The sequence below is a fragment of the Artemia sp. Qi Xiang Cuo genome, chromosome 13 (genome assembly GCF_049724085.1).
Source record: "Artemia sp. Qi Xiang Cuo chromosome 13, ASM4972408v1, whole genome shotgun sequence".
In the NCBI taxonomy this organism is placed as follows: Eukaryota; Metazoa; Arthropoda; class Branchiopoda; order Anostraca; family Artemiidae; genus Artemia; species Artemia sp. Qi Xiang Cuo.
Genome location: NC_142806.1, coordinates 5,588,233 through 5,608,406, shown reverse-complemented (window position 1 = coordinate 5,608,406; position 20,174 = coordinate 5,588,233). Strand labels below are relative to the sequence as shown.

The 20,174-nt window shown below is 33.0% G+C and overlaps 1 protein-coding gene across 1 annotated transcript in view; it reads left to right on the top strand.

The window, feature by feature from the left end:
- Nucleotides 1–20,174, top strand: part of LOC148944876 (uncharacterized) — a 142,188-nt gene that overhangs the window by 63,466 nt on the left and 58,548 nt on the right. The window contains exon 6 of the mRNA XM_089098879.1: nucleotides 1,297–1,435. Within this exon, the coding sequence (XP_088955005.1) occupies nucleotides 1,297–1,435 (139 nt within the window). The remainder of the gene's footprint in view (nucleotides 1–1,296; nucleotides 1,436–20,174) is intronic.

The following is a 20,174-nucleotide window of genomic DNA, read 5'->3' as shown; positions in this document are numbered from 1 at the left end:
TCATTGTAAGATTGATTAGAAAAATTTCCCTTTCGTTCTAATCACTCGCGGCTCAAATTTGAGACTCGTGGTCCAATTATTGAATGCTTTGGTTCGTACACTATTTGCATGGAATTCTGGTGAAACATAGGAAGGTTGCTGTAGGATGCACATTCGACTGGCAGATGACCTTTGCCATCCTGTTATTTTACCAAAATTTTAGACTGTTTCTTCTTTTAGTTTTTGGTTTCATAGTCTACGTGACATATAGCTTATAAAGACTCTTCATCGTTTTTACTTAAGTTGTACCACCACACAAGTGCTGCTGAGATATTCATGAATTCTCATTTGCCTGTTTTCATAAGTTTGTGGGAAAGAGTAAATTGTGACGCTTTGAATATTGACGTGCGCTGCATTATGTGACATAGTGTGGCAATGAGTTTTTAGTAGTGGCAGTAGTAGTAGCAACGGCCGTATGTAAGATTTTTGGTTAGGGGAGATTTTTTCGGGGGGGGGGGAGGTTACAAATAAATTCTAAAAAAACGTATTACAAATTTGTTTAAATGCATTTTTTTACGTTTTTGCGAGTTGGGAAAACATTTCGGATGAGTGAGAGGGTGAAGCATCTAGCCCTGGATGCGGCCTACTCTTGGTAATAGCTATAGTAATTTCCATAATATTCCTATAATTTCCTGCTTTTTCTTGTGCAGAAAACTCAGTTGGTCCGATACCAAGTTGGTGGCTGCCATATTACGCTCCCATTATAAGACTTTTGACCCTAATTTAGAAGAGAGTCTACAAATGTTGGAAGACGACTATGATGTCTGTGTATTTTCTTCTTTCCTTTATTGTTTTTTCATATTTAGTCTTTCTTTACTGGAATGAAACATCTTATGTTATTGTTGATACATAAAACACCCATAGATCAGCCAATATGTTTCAAAGACCTCCTTACCATAAACCCCTACTCTTTACGCTAAAGCTTAGTTCATTCAATTTTGACAGTATAATTAATATCTACAAGATTTTTGAGTTTTAGACTAAAGAGTGAAAGGGGCTAAGGGGACTGTAGTCTTCCTCATAAAAATAATGTCCATTCTTTTTAATTTTTGGTCCTACTCTTTGCATTCATTTACATAAATAATTCATACTTTAAGAATATACCAGCGAGGACAAGCATTATACCGGGTAGGCCTATTATAAAATGTAAATAACAACCAACATCCCGACAAAGTCAAAACTCAGTGCTAGTAAGACTTCCATGATTTTTTTTTTTTCAATTAACACATTGAAAATTCAAATACTTTTACTATTAAGGATGCTTCAAAAAGACACGAGCAGGAATAAGAATCATACCAGGTGTTATCAAGAAAACTGCAAAAGCTAATCTACCAGCCGACTGCGAAGAAGAGTGCCTCAAAGTGAAGGTTTTTACATGTAAAAGCTTCGCATTCAGGTAATTTCTTTTTTTTGTCCAGTATCACACGAATATTTACTTACTTATTGTGAACAGTCAATTTATAGTATTTATACTTTAAATGTGCCACTGTAGATACTATAAATGCGCCAATTTTTAGATACGCCACTATAAATGCGGTGATTCACAAGGTTGATCGTGAAAGATTCCAAGACATAACTGAAAATTTTTAATAGTACAAGGACAACATCTCTAGTGATAGCTCATCCCTCATGCTCAAATTTACAGTTTGGACTAACGCAAGAAAAAACGAATCCTAAGAAGTAAAAGTGTCTCAATCCCTCAAATAATTCTGGTTACGAAATTTTGATTTTTCTGCAATCCAAGATCTCTGTAAAGAAAACTTTCAGGAAAAGCTGAATCTCGCAGCACACATGGATAAGGAAGTGCTTCTAAAGAGCCGTTCACACATATGTTAGAACACACTCCAATGAACCACAAGGTTAGACGCACAAGGCCCTCTTAAATCCTTAAATTTCAATAAATTACACAGCAGAGACGGCATATAAGCTAAGCTGTAAAATCTAACGTTGTCACTAATCAGTACCATAAGATATAACAACTATTTGGAGTATAAAATATTTTCGTAAGGTCTTGTCGTCATGTTCTGCTTATGTTAAAAGTCAGGATGACACATACTTTAGCTTTGGCTCATGTTGCTTATTGTCAATCCACTAAAATAATCACAAAACGCTGTTATATCATATGGGGTGCTAAAATTCTAACCTAACCTAGGTACCTTTTCTCCCTTAAACCTAAAAAAAACTCTAGCTTTTAAATTTTCGATGTTATGACGGTTCGAGATTCTAACAGATTTTTTGTCGATGTTATGACGGATTTTGTACTTTCTCCTGACGTTCGTGCTCCTGACGGTTCAGTGTTATGACGCCTTCCCATATCATACAACACTCCATACCGCAGTACACATATCTAGACAGTACAATTACAATCATGAATAATTTCCTATCTCAACCATTTGACAAAGCCAGACCGCGTTGCAGCTACTCCAGAGAACATACAAACCAAGGAAAACATAAGCGACATTAGATTTTTTCATAGGTAGTACGCGTCTGGCATCGGTATTCGGTATTCACAGCCTGGAGAACAGGAAAAGAAATAAGACGAATCGAGCATCTAGGGGATAAGGAAGAATGCAATATGTTGAAGAGATAAAAAAGAAAAAGGAAAATAATTGATCTGGCTGTAATAATGCAAAAGGTAAAGATAACGTTGGTTTGAGAATGGAAAGGAAAACAAAGAACGAATTTATAAGGACAATCAAGGTAATAATAAGTTTTATTTGGACAATGCCATAATGCGAAGACACATGATTAGGAAGTCTGGCGCTTCGCAGTGATATTTCAGTTTCATAGTTTTATCAATATTTTCTCAAAGGGAAATTGTGTGGTCGGCATGACTGCAGACTCGCAGCTAAATCAAATTTAATGTCTTTCTTTTGTCACATATGTTTATTGGTTTTTATTGTCTGGAGCACTGAGGAGCTCATTAAGGAAATAATCAAATACTAGCTTAAAAAAAAATTGCCTCTTTGCTGGAAAAAGCAGATAATCAATTATCTAAACTACTAGAACTAAAATAATTGTTTGCTTGTTTATTTTCCTTGGTTGGGATTTCTGTTGATTTCACGATTCCTTAATTTCACTTCGTAATATACACGTGTGTACAAAAAAACAGAATAATTTGTTCAAGAGGGATGTCCTTGAAGCCAACTTCCCAGTTCAGATTTTTGCACTCTAGCCGAATTGGATGGACTAGTCCCGGTTCCCGACGAGAATCTGTGTAATGTTAATTCAATGGAATATATACTGTAAAATTCAAAGGAATATTTGTTCTTGCCAAGAAGAAAAAAGTGTTGACGCTCCGTGGAGTAATATTACTATCTAAAACCACAGATTATTGTGAAGCCTAATTTATAATTTGTGCTAAAACTTTTAGATTGCCCCTTTGTGGTAAAACATTTTGTGGCAAATCAAAAAGTCCCACCACTTTGTGGATCCCTCTCCCACTATTTATGAAATTCTGGTTATTTCCCCGTTGCAGCGTTGATCCGAAGTTAGCACTAGAATATTCCCTATTTACTAAAAATTTAATCCACCCCCCCCCCTTTAGAAATCCCAAATCTACCACTCAGTCAAGTCATAAGCCATACATGTGATATGAGACAACAGCGAACCGCTTTGCCGGCTCACCCCCTTTCTTTCTGCTTTCGCAATCTTAAAAAATACAGGTTCACACCATTTTTCAAAGTAGCTCGAGCTACTAAGAAATATATAATGAAGTGCTTACCTAAAAAGATATATCATACAACACTCCATACCGCAGTACACATATCTAGACAGTATAATCATCTCCTATCTCAACCATAGTGTATTCTCCTTTGTTGGGGTTTCTTTTGATTTCACGATTCTTTAGTTTCACTTCATAATATGCACGTGTGTGAAAAAAACATAATAAATTGTTCAAGGGGGATATCCTTGCTGCCAACTTCCCAGTTCAGGTTTTTGCACTCTAGCCAAATTTGATTGATTAGTCCCGGTCCCCGACAAGAATCTCTGTAATGTTAATTCAATGGAATATATATGTAAAATTTAAGGTAATTTTTTCCTTACCAAGAAGAAAAAAGTTTTGACGCTCCATGGCTCAATATCAAACAGTTCGTGGTAACGATCTGTAAATAAGGAGCAACCCGGCTCAATAGTAACCGAAACTCCAAAAACCGGAATTTTTATACCCTTAGATACATCAATAGAATCAAATTTTTATGCTGATTTCAAATATATAAGTTTCATGAAGTTTAATTCTACCCATCAAAAGTTACGTGCCTGACAAAATTTGCCTAATTGTCGAAAAAAGGGGGAAACAAACCCTAAAAGTCATAGAACTTTAATGAAAATCACACCATGGGATTCAGCATCTTAGAGAACGCTACTGTGGAAGTTCCAAGCTCCTATCTGTAAAAATGTGGAATTTTGTGTTTTTTGCCAGAAGAAAGATCACGGATGCATGTTTATTTGTTTTTTTTTTTTTTTTTTTTTTTTCAGGGGCGATCGTATCGATCCAGTAGTCCTAGAATATCGTAAGGGGGCTCATTTGAACGGAAATTAAAAGTTCTAGTGCCCTTTTTAAGTGACCCAAAAAAGTGGAGGGCAACTTGGCCCCCTCTCGCGCTCATTTTTTCCCAAAGCCACCCAATCAAAATTTTGAGATACCCATTTCGTTCAGCATAGTCGAAAACCTAATATACATGTCTTTGAGAATGACTTAATCCCCCACAGTTCCCGGGGGAAGGTCTGGAAGAATGAACGTGCCCATTGTTTACATATACTATTGGTTAATTGGAAGTATAAAGACGTTTCAGGAGGGATTTTTTTCTGATGGGGGGGGGGGTGTCGGAGGTGGGGGTTATGGAGGAGGATACTTCCATGGAGGATTTTTACTTGGGGGAAGGGACATTTCTATGAAGGGGGCGCGGGATTTCCCAGCATAATTTAAAAAACGATTAGAAATTAAATAAAAAACTAGTTTTTTCAACTGAAAGTAAGGAGCAACATTAAAAATTAAAACAAACAGAAATTTTTACGTATATGAGGGGGTCCGCCCCCTAGTCAATACCTCGCCCTTTTCGCTAAAGTTGTTTTTACTACTTTCAAAAGAGCTATCTATGCTAATTAACCGGCCTTTGTGAATCAGGGGTTTGTGATTTGAACAAAATTCAACCTTTAACGTAAAGAGCAAGGTATTGACTAGGGGGCAAACTCTCTAATATACGTAATAGAAACATATGAATATAGAAATTCGTTACGTAAGTTAATTCGTAAGTTGCGTTAGAACAAAATTTTAAGAAACCCACTTAGCCAAAAAAGTAGAATTACTATTCAAATTTTGTTTTAACTGCTCTTGCTCGGTGAGCCATAATCAAAGCTGCGTTAATTCAAAAACGTTCAGAAATTAGATAAAAAAACAAGTTTGTTTTAACTGAAAGTAAGGAGCCACCGTTAAAACTTAAAATGAACAGAAATTATTCCGGATATGAAAGGGGCTGTCCCCTCCTCAATACCTCGCTCTTTACGCTAAAGTTTGAATCTATTTAACAGCTTTATTTTTTTGAAACAATAAAAAACTTTAGCGTAAAGAGCGAGGTATTGAGGAGGAGACAGCCCCTTTCATATGCGCAATAATTTCTGTTCGTTTTAAGTTTTAATGTGGCTCCTTACTTTCAGTTAAAAAAACTTGTTTTTTTGAGTTAATACATAATATGATTGGCTATTTTGTGTGAAACTTTAAGCCGGTAAAAAGAGCGAAAAGTTTATTTGGTACTTGTCTAGAATCCAGAAAAAAAAACGCGAGAATTGCATTGCAAAAATCAGATAGGCATTACCCGGTACTTATATGAGACGCTGTGTAAACAAAGGGTTTTTCACTCCCAGAACTATATTTAAACTTTAGTTTTTGGGGTTCAGGGGGAATAAAAGGTACCTAGGTTTGGTTAGGTTAGGTTATGTATTTAAAGTATGCTAGGCTTTACCCCCCCCTCCCCTGATTTGCAAATATATAGCCCAAATTTGTTTCTGAACTATTATATTTTTCTCCTATTTTGTTTTATATCATTAGCATTAACAAAACTTCACTTCTCGCGTCTTTTCTGGATTCTAGACAAGTACCAAAGAAACTTTTCGCTCTTTTTACTGGCTTAAAGTTTCGCACAAAATAGCCAATCATATTGATTGTGAAAAAATACAAAGAAAACAAAAACAAAAGGAAAAATAATAGGAAAAGATAAAAGGGGAAAATGAGCAATGGAGTGGGGAAAATTACTGGACTAAAATATGGAAAAACCTACCAAGAAACAGCCCTCGCAGAGAGGAATAGAGAGATATCAGATGGGATAAGGTTCCATAGACTTTTCTTTTTCGTAATTAAATAAAAAAACAAGTCTTTTTTTTTAAATTAAAGTACGGAGCGACATTAAAACTTAAAACGAACAAAAATCATTCCATATATGAAAGGGGCTATCCCCTCCTCAACGCCTAACTCTTTACGCAAAAGTTTTTATTATTTTAAAAAGTAGAGGTATGACAAAGAGTCAAACTTTAGCGTGAAGAGTGAGGAGTCGAGGAAGGGACAGCCCCTTTCATATACGGAATAATTTCTGTTCGTTTTAAATTTTAACGTCGCTCCTTACTTTAATTAAAAAAAAAAACTTATTTTTTTTTATTTAATTTCTGAACGTTTTTGAATTCATGCAGATTTTGATTTCGGTTCGCCGTACATGAATAATTAAAACGAAATTTGCACATTAACTTTACTTTTTTTTTGCTAAATGGCTTTCTCAAAATTTTGATCGGACAATTTTGAGAAAAAACGGCGGATGATGGGACCTAGATGCCCTCCAATTTTCTAGTTACTTAAAAAAGAACTAGAACTTTTAATTTTATTTATGAACGTTTATATTAGTAATAAATACATGTAACTTAAGAATTAACTTAAGTAACGAACTTCAATATTCGTATATTTTTGTTACGTATATTAGGGGTTCACCCTTTAGTCAATACCTCGCTCTTTACGCTAAAGTTAGGGTTTTGTTCCATTTCTTTAAGAATGACCCCTTAATCACAAAAGCCATGTAATTAGAATAAATAGGTCTTATGAAAGTACTCAAAAAACTTTAGCGTAAAGAGCGAGGTATTGACTAGGGGGCAAACCCCTTCATATACGTAATATTTCATTTTCGTTTTAAGTTTTGATGTTGGTCCTTACTTTCAGTTGAAAAATCTTGTTTTTCTATTTAATTTCTGATCGTTTTTTTAAATAATGCTGGAAAATCCGGCGCTTCCTTCATAGCAATATCCCTTCCCCCATGAAAACTTCCTCCATGAAAAGATCCTCCCACTTAACGCCCCCCCTATGTGAAAAAATTCTCCCAGATAACATCTGTATACTTCCCAATAACTAATACTATATGTAAACATTGGGTCAGGCTCATAACTTTCAGCCCTTCCCCCGGGGTCTTTGGAGGAAGTAATCCTAAAAGACATATGTATTATATTTTCGACCATGCTGAACAAAATGGCTATCTCAAAATTTTGATCGGGTGACTTTGGGAAAAAAATGAGCGTGGGAGGGGGCCTAGTTGCCCTCAATTTTTTTTTTCACTTAAAAAGGGCACTAAAACTTTAATTTCCGTTCAAATGAGCCCTCCCACGATATTCTAGGACCACTGGGTCGATAGGATCACCCCTGGGAAAAAAAGAAAAAAGAAAAAAAAAAAAAAAAAAAAAAAAAAAAAAAAAACGCATCCCTGATATTTATTCTGGCAAAAAAATACAAAATTCCACATTTTTGCAGATAGGAGCTTGAAACCTCTAAAGTAGGGTAAACATTGGGTAAAGTTCATAACTTGCAGCCCTACTCCTGGGGAATGTGGGGAATTAAGTAATGCTCAGATATAGCTATTATATTTTTCGACCATGCTGAACAAAATGGCCATCTCAAAATTTTGAACGGGCGACTTTGGGGAAAAAATGAGCGTGGGAGGGGGCCTAATTGCCCTCCATTTTTTGGTCTCTTAAAAATGGCACAATGACTTTTATTTTCCGTTTAAATGAGCCCTTTCGCAATATTCTAGGACCACTGGGTCGATACGATCACACCTTGGAGAAAAAAAAAAAAATAAACACGCATCCCTGATCTTTCTTCTGGCAAAAAAAAAACGAAATTGATTGATTGAAAAATACAACTGATGATGGGTAAAACTAAACATGATTAAACTTATATATTTGAAATCAGCATAAAAATCTGATTCTTTTTATGTATCTATTGGTATCAAAATTCCGTTTTTTAGAGCTTCGGTTACTATTGAGCCGGGTTGCTCCTTACTTTGGTACTAGTTAAGAATCCAGAAACTCTCGTTGAACCGCATCTAGAATGTAACGAAAAAACAGGTTTCCGCTGCTTGTGAGGTATTGCCCACTCCGGGAACTATGTTTAAACTTTAGTTTTTTGGGGCTTTAGGGGCAAAAAAAGGTACGTAGGTTACTTGTTTAATATATTCTATGCTTTACCCCCTCCCCCCTTAATGCGCAAACATATAGCCCAAATTTGTTTCTAAACTATTATATTTTCATCCTATTTTGTTTTATTACATTAGCATTAACGAAACTTCACTTCTCGCGAGTTCCTGGATTCTTAACAAGTACCCTTAATTTTTACGGGGACTAAAATCAATGAGCGAATTGATTTCTTGGACGTTATATTTTATATGAGCGATACTTTTGACAAAAGGTATTGAAAAACTCTTTGATTAAGTAACTGCATCCCTTAGAAACTTTTCCGTACTATCCACAATATCAACAGCCCCGGCATAGTCTATTATGGATTCCGATTGTTAATTGTCCAAAGATCAAACATTTCGAAGCTTTGAGCTTAAGAGGCGAACTTACGGCACCTCAATTTCAGAGCTTTCCAAAAATTATAATAATTATAACTTTAACATTCTTGAGTTGTATTCTTCATTATTAGCTAAAAATTCTTACATGTATATAGTTTAACCATAACAAAAAATATCCTAAAAGAATAAGTCCTACATGCAACTCGTTTTTAAGCATAAATCATCAAATTTACTGTACACTAAATTTTGTTACTTCATGAAATCTTTAAAATCCACAATAACATTCTGTATAATAATTAAAGAGATTCCACAAAATTTAAATTGCAAATTGAGTTCCTTTTGTTTAAGGTTAGCTGTCTAGTCAATAGCCCCTGGCACATCAAGTGAAAAGAAAACTTTTTGGAATCAAGCCTATGCGATTTTTATTAGATTTGTCACTGCAGCGGTTAAAATATGTTTACGTTGTAAATAAATTAAATGGGAGTATGGGGTACGGGTAAGGGGGAGGGCAAAATATATATTTTTGAATCTAGGACGCAATGTTGTTTTTTCATTTTTCAAATGGTTTTGTCAATTCTGGTTTATTTTACCAATACAAATGGCAACACAAGAGTATTTTCGGTACTATCCCATAACGCGGGTCTCTCGGGTTAATCACTATAGATTAGGCAATGATAAAACCCATTTTTGACGTCTTAACTGCTATAGAGCCAGCAATGATAGTAAGGTTTTCATTGCGTATACATTATTAAACTGTGGTTTTTTGGGGTTTAGGGGGGGGGGAGGTACCACGGTTTGGTTAGGTTACGTATTTAATATATATAATGCTTTACCCCCCCCCCCAGATGTGCAAATATATAGCCCAAATTTGTTTTAAAACTATTATACATTCATCCTATTTTATTTTATTTCATTAGGATTAACCAAACTTGACTTTTCAAAAAGGGCCGGGAAATGAGATTGTAACGTATTTTCAATAACAGAGCAAGAAAAAGAGGTATTTTCTAAATCTAGCCCCCCTCCTAATTTGTGCCACTACGTGCCACAATTTTCAACGTCTCCACGTCATTTTTTTATAAATGAAATTCAGAGAGGAAAGAAAATAACAAAATGAATAATAAAATCAAAAAAGGTGAAAAAACGAGGATTTTGTCTTAGAATGTATTTTTTTTTATGCTGGTAAGTGTACGAATGCAATCTTTTTTGTTTCAAAGAAAATATATCATAGGCAGCGCAATAGCGCTGCCTAAGTAAAGAGCGATCTGGGCACAATGTATTATTATTTTTTATTTATTTTTTTGGCACTTCGCATCGAAGGAGTTGTCGTAGAAACTTCAAAAAGGGCTCATTGGATTGGAAATTAAAAGAACTAGTGCCTTTTTTAATAGTTGAAAGTGATTGGAGGGCAACTAACCCCTTCCCACACCCACCCTTTCCCCAAACACATCCGGTCAAAATTTAGAAATAGCCTATTTGTTCGATGTAGTTGAAAGGTCCGGAAATTATGTCTTTGAGGATGACAACACCCTACAGCCCTCAGGACAAAGGTTGTAATTTATACCCTGGGGGAATATAAGGTTTATATAGAAAGGGTGATCATATAAACTTCGGAGGAGGCTCATTGGATTGTTAATCAGAAGTTCTTGTGTCCTTAATAAGACTCAGAGTAATCTGAGCATAGATGTCCCCCTCCCTCCATACACCTTGTATTTTCCCGAAATACATCTGATAGAAATTTTGAGATGGTCATTTGTTGTCGTAGAAACTTCGAAAAAGCCTCATTTAATTAGAAATTGAAGGAGCTCGTGCCCTTTTTAATAGTCAAAAAGGATTGGAGGGCAACTAATCCCCTCCCACGCCCACCATTTCCCTAACACATCTAATCAAAATTTTGAAATAGCCATTTTGTTGAGCGTAGTTAAAAGGTCCGAAAATTATATCTATTAGGATGACCCCCCCCCCCCAACAGCCCTCAGGACAAGGATTGTAGGTTATGCCTAGGGGGCGTATAAGGTTTTTATAGAAAGGCATGTCGTATAAACTTCGGAAGGGGCTCATTGGAGCTATAGTACCATTTTTAAGATTCAATGTGATTAGACGGAGGATACCCTCTCCCACACCTTGTATTTTTCCCGAAATGTACTGTGATAGAAATTTTAGATAGCCATTCTTTGTAGTAGAAACTTTAAAAAGGCTCATTCGATCGCAAATTGAAAGGGCCTTTTATTATAGTCAAAAGTGATTGGAGGGCAACAAGCCCCCGCCCATCTTTGAAGATGAACCCCCACTCCCCTTCATAGACCTCAGCGTAAGAGTTGTAAGTTATACCCTAAGGGTATAAGGTTATTATAGAAAGGGTAGTCGTATAAAATCCAGGGAGGGTGCTCATTTTATTGAAAATCAGATGTTCTAATTCCCTTTTTAAGAGTCAAAGTGATCGGGGGCAACCGCCCCCTCCCCCCTACTACGTCGTATTTTTCACAATTGCATCCGACAAAACTTTGAGAAAGTCATTTGTTCAAAAAGAGTGCCCAGATCTTGTAATATGGCCGTAGGGGTGGACAGAATCCCCCAGAGTCTGGGGGTAAGGGTTGTAAGTTATTCTCCAGGGGCATATAATGTTTTTATTGAAGGGGTGTTCGTGTGAACTTTAGAAAAGGCTAATTCAATTTTAAATGTATAGTTCTAGTTCCCTTTTAAGAACCAATAAAATATGTTTTAAATGTTTACACTTTTTTTTACTTTCATATATAAAAATTATCGATTCTTTGAGGAATTAATGTCAGTATAAGTAGTAATCAATGTTATACTTTACGTACGCCCCTAGGAATCTCCATGCTATTTGCGTACGCCTCTACACCTTTTCAAAGAGATTCAGAAATCCCTCACATGGTATTATAATTCTGGTCCATCTTGTGCTAGTTGGGAATTGCGTAATATGTTATGAAGGACAAGTTTCTGACATAATTTATGTAGACTAGATTTCTACTTCATGAACTATATATGGTATACATGCCTTTTAGGGTAAATCAGTAGAAAGGGGGGTACCAGCGCGAACAGCACCACGTGGTTTATGGTTTTCTCACTGAGAATGAAAAAACAGGAATTTTTTCACTTGGAAAAACAGGAATTTTCTCACATTTGTGGTTGTTTTCATGGATGGTTATGTGTGTTGGTCGATTTATTTGATGTTTTTCTTGGATGGTTATGGATGTTTTATGGTTTTTGTCTGTGTGAATGAATAACAGGTACTTTCACACTTTAATGTCTGTTTCCAATGATTTTGTTAGGTATAATGGAAAAACAGGAACTTTCTCAGATTTATGGATGTCAACAGCAATTCACGTTCATGTTTTATGTCTGTTCGTTGTCAGAGAGGATGTATATACTCGACGCAAATGTTATGAGATTGTTTGGCTAGCTTAACCTGAGAAATTGATTTACATAATCGGCGGGGAAATTATTGGTTCACGAAGGGGGAATTAAGAAACATTATGGTTTCTTTGATCTTGAGGCGAACCTAACCTGAGAAATTTATTGACATAATCGGCGTGGAAATTATTGATTCACGTAGGGGGTATTAAGAAACATTATGGTTTATTAGATCTTGAGGCGACCCTATCCAGAGAACTTGATTTACATAATCGGCGGGGAAATTATTGATTCACGAAGGGGGAATTAAGAAACATTATGGCTTCTTTAATCTTAGGTCTGAGAGATAAACGTTCTTTAGGTTAGAGAGAAAAATTAATATTCTATTTTTAAATAGGGCTTCATTGATCTTTAGTGTCAGGAATTATATATGACATCACTTGTTATCTTGGAATTATACGGGAGTCTAAAGAGATAGAAATTCTATTTTTAAATACGGCTTCACCGAGCTTTAAGTCAGAGAGATAAATTGATATTCTAACGAAACCTTAATAGTTTAGCTAGGAAAATTTATGAGATGAAGAGATTAACGTAGGAAACGGTTTCCTTTAAATTTTAAATGTGAAAGCACAGAGATGCCAAACAAAAGGAACACGCTGAAATTACGTTTAGTGATTATTTGGGCGAAACCGTTTTAGACATTTTAGGGAATTATTTCGGCGAAACAGTTAGAGACATTTTAAAAGAAGATTTTAGAAATGGTTTTAGAAGAGAATTTGCGGGTAAAACTCTATGGTCGTTATAATACACAAGTTGTATTTTAACAGTGTTGTAAGGTCCCCTACCCGACCCCAAAGGGTTCCAATCCCCCTACCCCAACCACAAAGGGTTCCAATCCCCCTACCCCAACCACGAAGGAAGCCACAGGTCCTCAAAGGTCCACCGGGCTCCCAAAGGGCCACCCGGCCCTCAAGGGTCCCCCAGACCCCCCGGGCCCCAAAGGGTCCCCTCCCCCCCTTTCAGTTCATTTTGAATTTCTTTCGTTGAAATGCAAGAGTTGGAATATTTCATTAGTGTTTGGTTGTGGTTGACCTTGTCAAATATAAAATTAAATTATTATTCAATGTACATCAATATTTTATTAAGTTTATATTCTAGATATTGTCAAATGAAGACTTATTTGGTGTTTTTGTAACGGTTAACGGTTACATTTTCGTTATTTTTCAAGGTTAATTTTGAATTTATTTCGTTGATATTCAAGAGTTGGAATATTTCAGTAGTGTTTGGTTGTAGTTTACCTTGTCACAATTACATTTTCTTTATTTTTCAAAGTTCATTTTTAATTTCTTTCGTTGAAATGAAAGTCTTGGAATATTTCAGTAGCGTTTGGTTGTGGTTTACCTTGTCAGAGTAACATTTTGTTGATTTTTCAAAGTTCATTTCGAATTTCATTCGTTGAAATTCATTAGTTGGAAAAATTGAGTTGTGTTTGGTTATGGTTTACCATGTCACAGTTACATTTTCCCGATTTTTCATAGCTTATTCAGAACGGCATTCGTTGTAATGCAGGAGTTGGACCATTTCAGTCGTGTATGTACGCGGATTACCTTATCAAAGTTACATTTTCATGATATTACATAGTTGATATTGATGAGCTATCATTTTGCAGCTCGAGCTGGACTATTTAGGAATCGTTTGCTTATGTATCAACTTCTCAAACTTACATTATCTTGATTTTTCAATGTTGATTTGAATTTCTTTCATTTAAATTACAGATGTAGTCGAATTCAGTAGTGGTTGGTTATGGTTTACCTTGTCACAGTTACATTTTCTTGATTTTTCAAAGTTCATTTTGAATTTCTTTACATGATCTGATATATGTTTACTATTTCTTTTGGTTGTTGTGTTGTTTTAACTTTTAAAATGTTCTATTTATTTATTTTAAAGTTGACAGTTCTATTTTCTTTCGTTGAATTGCAAGAGTTGGATTATTTCAGTAGTGTTTTATTGTGTTTTACAATGTCACAGTTACATTTTCTTGATTTTTCAAAGTTCATTTTGAATTTCTTTCGTTGAAATGCAAGAGTTGGAATATTTCAGTAGTGTTTGGTTGTGGTTTACCATGTCACAGTTACATTTTCTTTATTCTCAAAGTTCATTTGAATTTCTTTCGTTGAAATGCAAGAGTTGGAATATTTCAGTAGTGTTTGGTTGTGGTTTACCTTGACACAGTTACATTTTTTTTTGATTTTTCAAAGTTAATTTTGAATTTCTGTCGTTTATATTCAATATTTTGAATATTTCATTAGTGTTTGACTGTGGTTTACCTTGTCACAGTTACATTTTCTTGATTGTTAAAAGTTCATTTTGATTTTCTTTCTTTGAAATGAACGAGCTGGAATATTTCAGTAGTGTTTGGTTGTGGTTTACCTTGTCACAGTTACATTTTCTTGATTTTTCAAAGTTCATTTTGAATTTGTATCGTTGAAATGCAAGAGTTGAATTATTTCTGTAGTGTTTGGTAGTGGTTTACCTTGTCAGTGTTAGATTTTCTTGATTTTTAACATTTATTTTATAATTCAATTCGATTAAATTAACTTTTTGTAATATTTCAGTTGTGTTTGTGTGTGGCTGACCTTGTCACAGTTATATTTTACTGATTTTTCAAAGTTCATTTTCAATTTCTTTAGTTGAAATCCAAGGGTTGGTATATTTTATTAGTGTTTGGTTATGGATTACATTGTCACAGTTACAATTTCTGGATTTTTAAAAGTTAATTTTTAATTTCTATAGTTGATATGCAAGAGTTGTTATTTTTCATTAGTGTTTGGTTATTTTTTAACTTGTCACAGTTACATTTTCTTCATTTTTCAATGTTCACTTTTATTTTCTTTCTTTGAAATGCATGAGTTGAAATATTTCAGTAGTGTTTGTTTGTAGTTTAAAATGTCACAGTTACATTTTATTGATTTTTCAAAGTTCATTTTGAATTTCTTTCGTTGAAATGCAAGAGTTGGAATATTTCAGTAGTGTATGGTTCTGGTTTAACTTGTCAAAGTTACATTTTCTTGATTTTTCAAAGTTAATTTTAAAATTATTTCGATGAAAAGCAAGAGTTGTATAATTTCAGAATACTTTGGCTGTTGTTTAAATTTTAAAAGAAAGAAAATAAAGATCTTTCATATTCTATTATAATTTATTTCGCTGAAATGAAAGACTTGTAATATTTCAGTAGTGTTTGGTTGTGGTTTACCTTGTCACAGTTACATTTTCTTGATTTTTCAAGTTCATTTTGAATTTCTTTCGTTGAAATGCAAGAGTTGGAATATTTCAGTAGTGTTTGGTTGTGGTTTACCTTATCACAACTACATTTTCTTTATTTTTCAAAGTTCATTTTGAATTTCTCTCGTTGAAATGCAAGAGTTGGAATATTTCAGTAGTGTTTGGTTGTGGTTTACCGTGTCAGAGTTACATTCTCCTGATTTTTCAAAGTTCATTTTTTAATTTCATTAGTTGTAATTAACTAGTTGTAATATTTCATTTGTTTTTGGTTGTGGTTTACCTTGTCACAGTTAAATTTTCCGGATTTTTCAAAGTTTATTTTGAATTTCTTTCTTTGAAATGAAAGAGTTGGAATATTTCAGCAGTGTTTGGTTGTGGTTTACCTTGTCACATTTACATTTTCTTGATTTTTAAAAGTTCATTTTGTATTTTTTTCTTTGAAATGGAATATTTGTTTTATTTCATTTGTGTTTGGTTGTTGTTTTCCTTGTCACATTTACATTTTCTTTATTTTTCAAAGTTCATTTTGAATTTATTTCGTTGAAATGAAAGAGTTGGAATATTTCAGTAGTGGTTTGTAGTGGTCTAACTTGTCACAGTTACATTTTCTTTATTTTTCAAAGTTCATTTTAATTTATATAATATAAAAGCAATAGTTGGAATAATACATGAGTGGGGGCTTTTGGTTTTACATGTCACAGATAAATTTTCGTGATTTTTAAAAGTTCCTTTTGAAATTTTTTCGTTGAAATGCAAGAGTTGGAATATTTCAGTAGTGTTTGGTTGTGGTTTACCTTGTCACAGCTACATTTTCTTGATTTTTCAAAGTTCATTTTGAATTTCTTTCGTTGAAATGCAAGAGTTGAAATATTTCAGTAGTGTTTGCTTGTGGTTTACCTTTTCACAGTTACAGTTTCTTGATTCTTCAAAGTTAAATTTGAATTTCTTTTGTAGATAAGCAAGATTTGGAATGTTTCAGTGGTGTTTGTTCATTGTTTACAATGTCACAGTTAAATTTTATTTATATTTAATTGTTAAAATGTATTTATTTAGTTTTAATTAAAGAGTTAGAATATTTAAGTAGTGGTTGATTGTGGTATACCTTGTCACATTCATATTTTAATTATTTGTAGAAGTTTTTTTTTAATTTATTTCGTTGAAATACAAGAGTTTGAATATTTCATTAGTGTGTGTTTGTGGTTTACCTTGTCACATTTAAATTTTAATTATATTTCAAAGTACATTTGAATTTATATCGTTTAAAAGCAACAGTTGTAATATTTAAGTCGTTGGTTGTTGTTGTTGACCTTGTAAAATTTAAATTTTTTTTGATTTTTCGAAGTTCATTTTGAATTTATTTAAATGTAATGAAAGAGTTGGAATATTTCAGTAGTGTTTGTCTTTGGTTTACCTTGTCACAGATACATTATCTTGATTTTTAAAAGATAATTTTGATTTTATTTCGTTGAAATGCAAGAGTTGGAATATTTCAGAAGTGTGTGGTTATGATTGACCTTGTCAAACCTAAAATTTCGTTATTTTTCAAAGATTATATCGAAATTTCTTCCTTGAAAAGCAAGAGTTGGAATATTTCAGTAGTGTTTGGTTGTGGTTTACCTTGTCAGAGTTACATTTTCTTGATTTATCAAAGTTCATTTTGAATTTCATTCATTGAAATGCAAGAGTTGTATTATTTCAGATGTGTTTTGTTGTGGTTTACCTTGTCACAGTTACATTTTCCTGATTTTTCTAAGTTCATTTTCAATTTCTTTTTTTAAAATGAAAGGGTTGGAATATTTTATTAGCGTTTGGTTGTTGTTTACCTTGTCACAGTTACTATTTCCTGTTTGTTCGAATTTCTTTTTTAATATCTTTCGTTTAAGTTAAATATATTGAATTTTTAATTAGTTTTTGGTTGTAGTTTAAATTTTAACATATAAAATTTAATGTTTTTTCGAATTTCACTTTTAATTTCTTTCGTTGAAATGCGTGAGTTGAAATATTTCAGTAGTGTTTGGTAGTAGCTTACCTTGTCACAGTTACATTTTCTTGCTTTTCAAAGTTGATTTGAATTTCTTTCGTTGAAATGCAAGAGTTGGAATATTTCAGAAGTGTTTGGTTGTGGTTTACCTTGTCACAGTTACATTTTCTTGATTTTTTAAAGTTCATTTTTAATTTCTTTCGTTGAAATGCAAGAGATGGAATATTTCAGTAGTGTTTGGTTGTGGTTTACCTTGTCTCAGTTACATTTTCTTGATTTTTCAAATTTCATTTTTGAATATATTTAGTTGAAATACAAGAGTTTGAATATTTCAGTAGTGTTTGGTTGAGGTTTATCTTGTCAAAGTTACATTTTCTTGATTTTTCAAAGTACATTTATAATGTCTTACGTTGAAATGCAAGAGTTGGAATATTTCAGTAGTGTTTGGTTGTGGTTTACATTGTCACAGTTACATTTTATTGATTGTTCAGAGATCATTTTGAAAGTCCTCTGTTGGAACTCAAGTGATGTATTAGGTAAGCTTTGTTTTGGTGTTGGATAAATTTTCTCTGATTAATGATCTATATTATTAAATTTTAATAAAGTCTATAAAAAGTATTTAATAACGTGAATGTCTATTTCATAAGAGTGTTGGTGAATATTACATTTAAACTGATACCTTGTATTGTTTGTTAAAGTTTAATGTTTAATTTATATTATTTAGATTCAATATTTTTAATATTTCATTTGTGTTTGGTTGTGGTTTAACTTTTCACAGTTAGATTTTATTTATTTTTAAAAGTTGTTATTTTTTTAATTTATTTATATTTAACTAGTATTAAGCTTTATGTAGTGTGTGGTTGTGGTTTAACATGTCACAACTAAATTTTATTGATTTTTCCAATTACATCTTGAATTTCTTTAGTTGAAATGAAAGAGTTGGAAGATTTCAGTAGGGTACGGATGTTGTGTAAAGTGTTAATATTAAAGTTTCTTTATTTATCATTGTTCATTTTGTATTTATGGTGTTTATAAGAAAGTGTTTGAATATTTCAGTAGTATTTGGTTGTGGTTTACCTTGTCACAGTTACATTTTCATGATTTTTCTAAATTAATTTTGAATTTCTTTCTTTGAAATGCAATAGTTGGAATATTTCAGCAGTGTTTGGTTGTGGTTTAAATTGTCACAGTTACATTTTTTTTATTTTTAAATGTTAATTTTGAATTTCTTTAGTTTAAATGCAAGAGTTGGACTATTTCAGTAGTGTCTGGTTATGGTTTATCCCTGTCACTGATACATTTTCTTGATTTTTCAGAGTTAATTTTGAATTTCTTTCTTTGAAATGCACGAGTTGGAATATTTCACTAGCGTTTGGTTGTGTTTTACCTTGTCACAGTTACATTTTCTTGACTTTTCAAAGTTCATTTGAATTTTTTTCGTTGAAATGCAATAGTTGGGATATTTCAGTGGTGTTAGATTGTGGTTTATCTTGGCAGAGTTACACTTTCTTAATTTTTCAAAGTTCATTTTGAATTTCTTTCATTGAAATTTAAGAGTTTAAATATTTCACATGCGTTTTCTCAAAGTAAAACTTGTCTCAGTTAAATTAAATTGATTTTACAAAGAACATTTTGAATAAATTAAGCATTAGATATATTGTAGGAATTTTTCGGTCGTTGTTTGGTGTGGTAAGAATTTTCCAAGTTACCGTTTAGTGATTTTTAAAAGTTAATTTTGAATTTCTTTAGTTGTAATGATAGTGTTGGACTATTTCTGTGGTGTATTGTTATTAAATAAGTCGTCTCTGTTACATTTTATTGTTTCTTCATTGTTTATATTGAATTTCTTTTTTTGAAGTGCACGATTTGGAATATGTAACTAGTGTTTGAGTGTTTAATTCCTTACAACTGTTAAAATTTCATTTTATTTCTTTGTTTATTTTTATTATAATAAGATGTCATACAGGAGTAGGAAAATTTCAGTAGTGTTTGGTCGTTGTTTACCTGGTCACAGTTACATTTTATTGATTTTTCAAAGTTTATTTTGAATTTCTTTCGTTGAAAAGCTAGAATTTGTCTATTTCAGTAGTGTTTGCTTGTTGTTTAACTTTTCACAGTTATATTTTCTTAATTTTTCAAAGTTCATTCTGAATTTCTAACGTTGAAATGCAAGAGTTTGTATATTTCAGTAGTGTTTGGTTGTGGATTACCATGTCACAGTTACATTTTCATGATTTTTAAAAGTTCATTTTGAATTTCTTTCAGTGACAATAAAGAGTTGGAATATTTCAGTAGTGTTTGGTTGTGGTCTACCTTATAAAATTTACATTTACGTGATTTTTCAAAGTTCATTTTGAATTTCTTTCGTTGAAATGCAAGAGTTGGAATATTTCAGTAGTGTTTGGTTGTGGTTTACCTTGTCACAGTTACATTTTCTTGACTTTTCAAAGTTCATTTGAATTTTTTTAGTTGAAATGCAAGAGTTGGGCTATTTCAGTGGTGTTATATTGTTGTTTATCTTGTCACAGTTAAATTTTCATGATTTTTCAAAGTTCATTTTGAATTTCTTTAGTTGAAATGCAAGAGTTGGAATATTTCAGTAGTGTTTGGTTGTGGTTTACCTTGTCACAGTTACATTTTATTGATTTTTCAAAGTTCATTTTGAATTTCTTTCG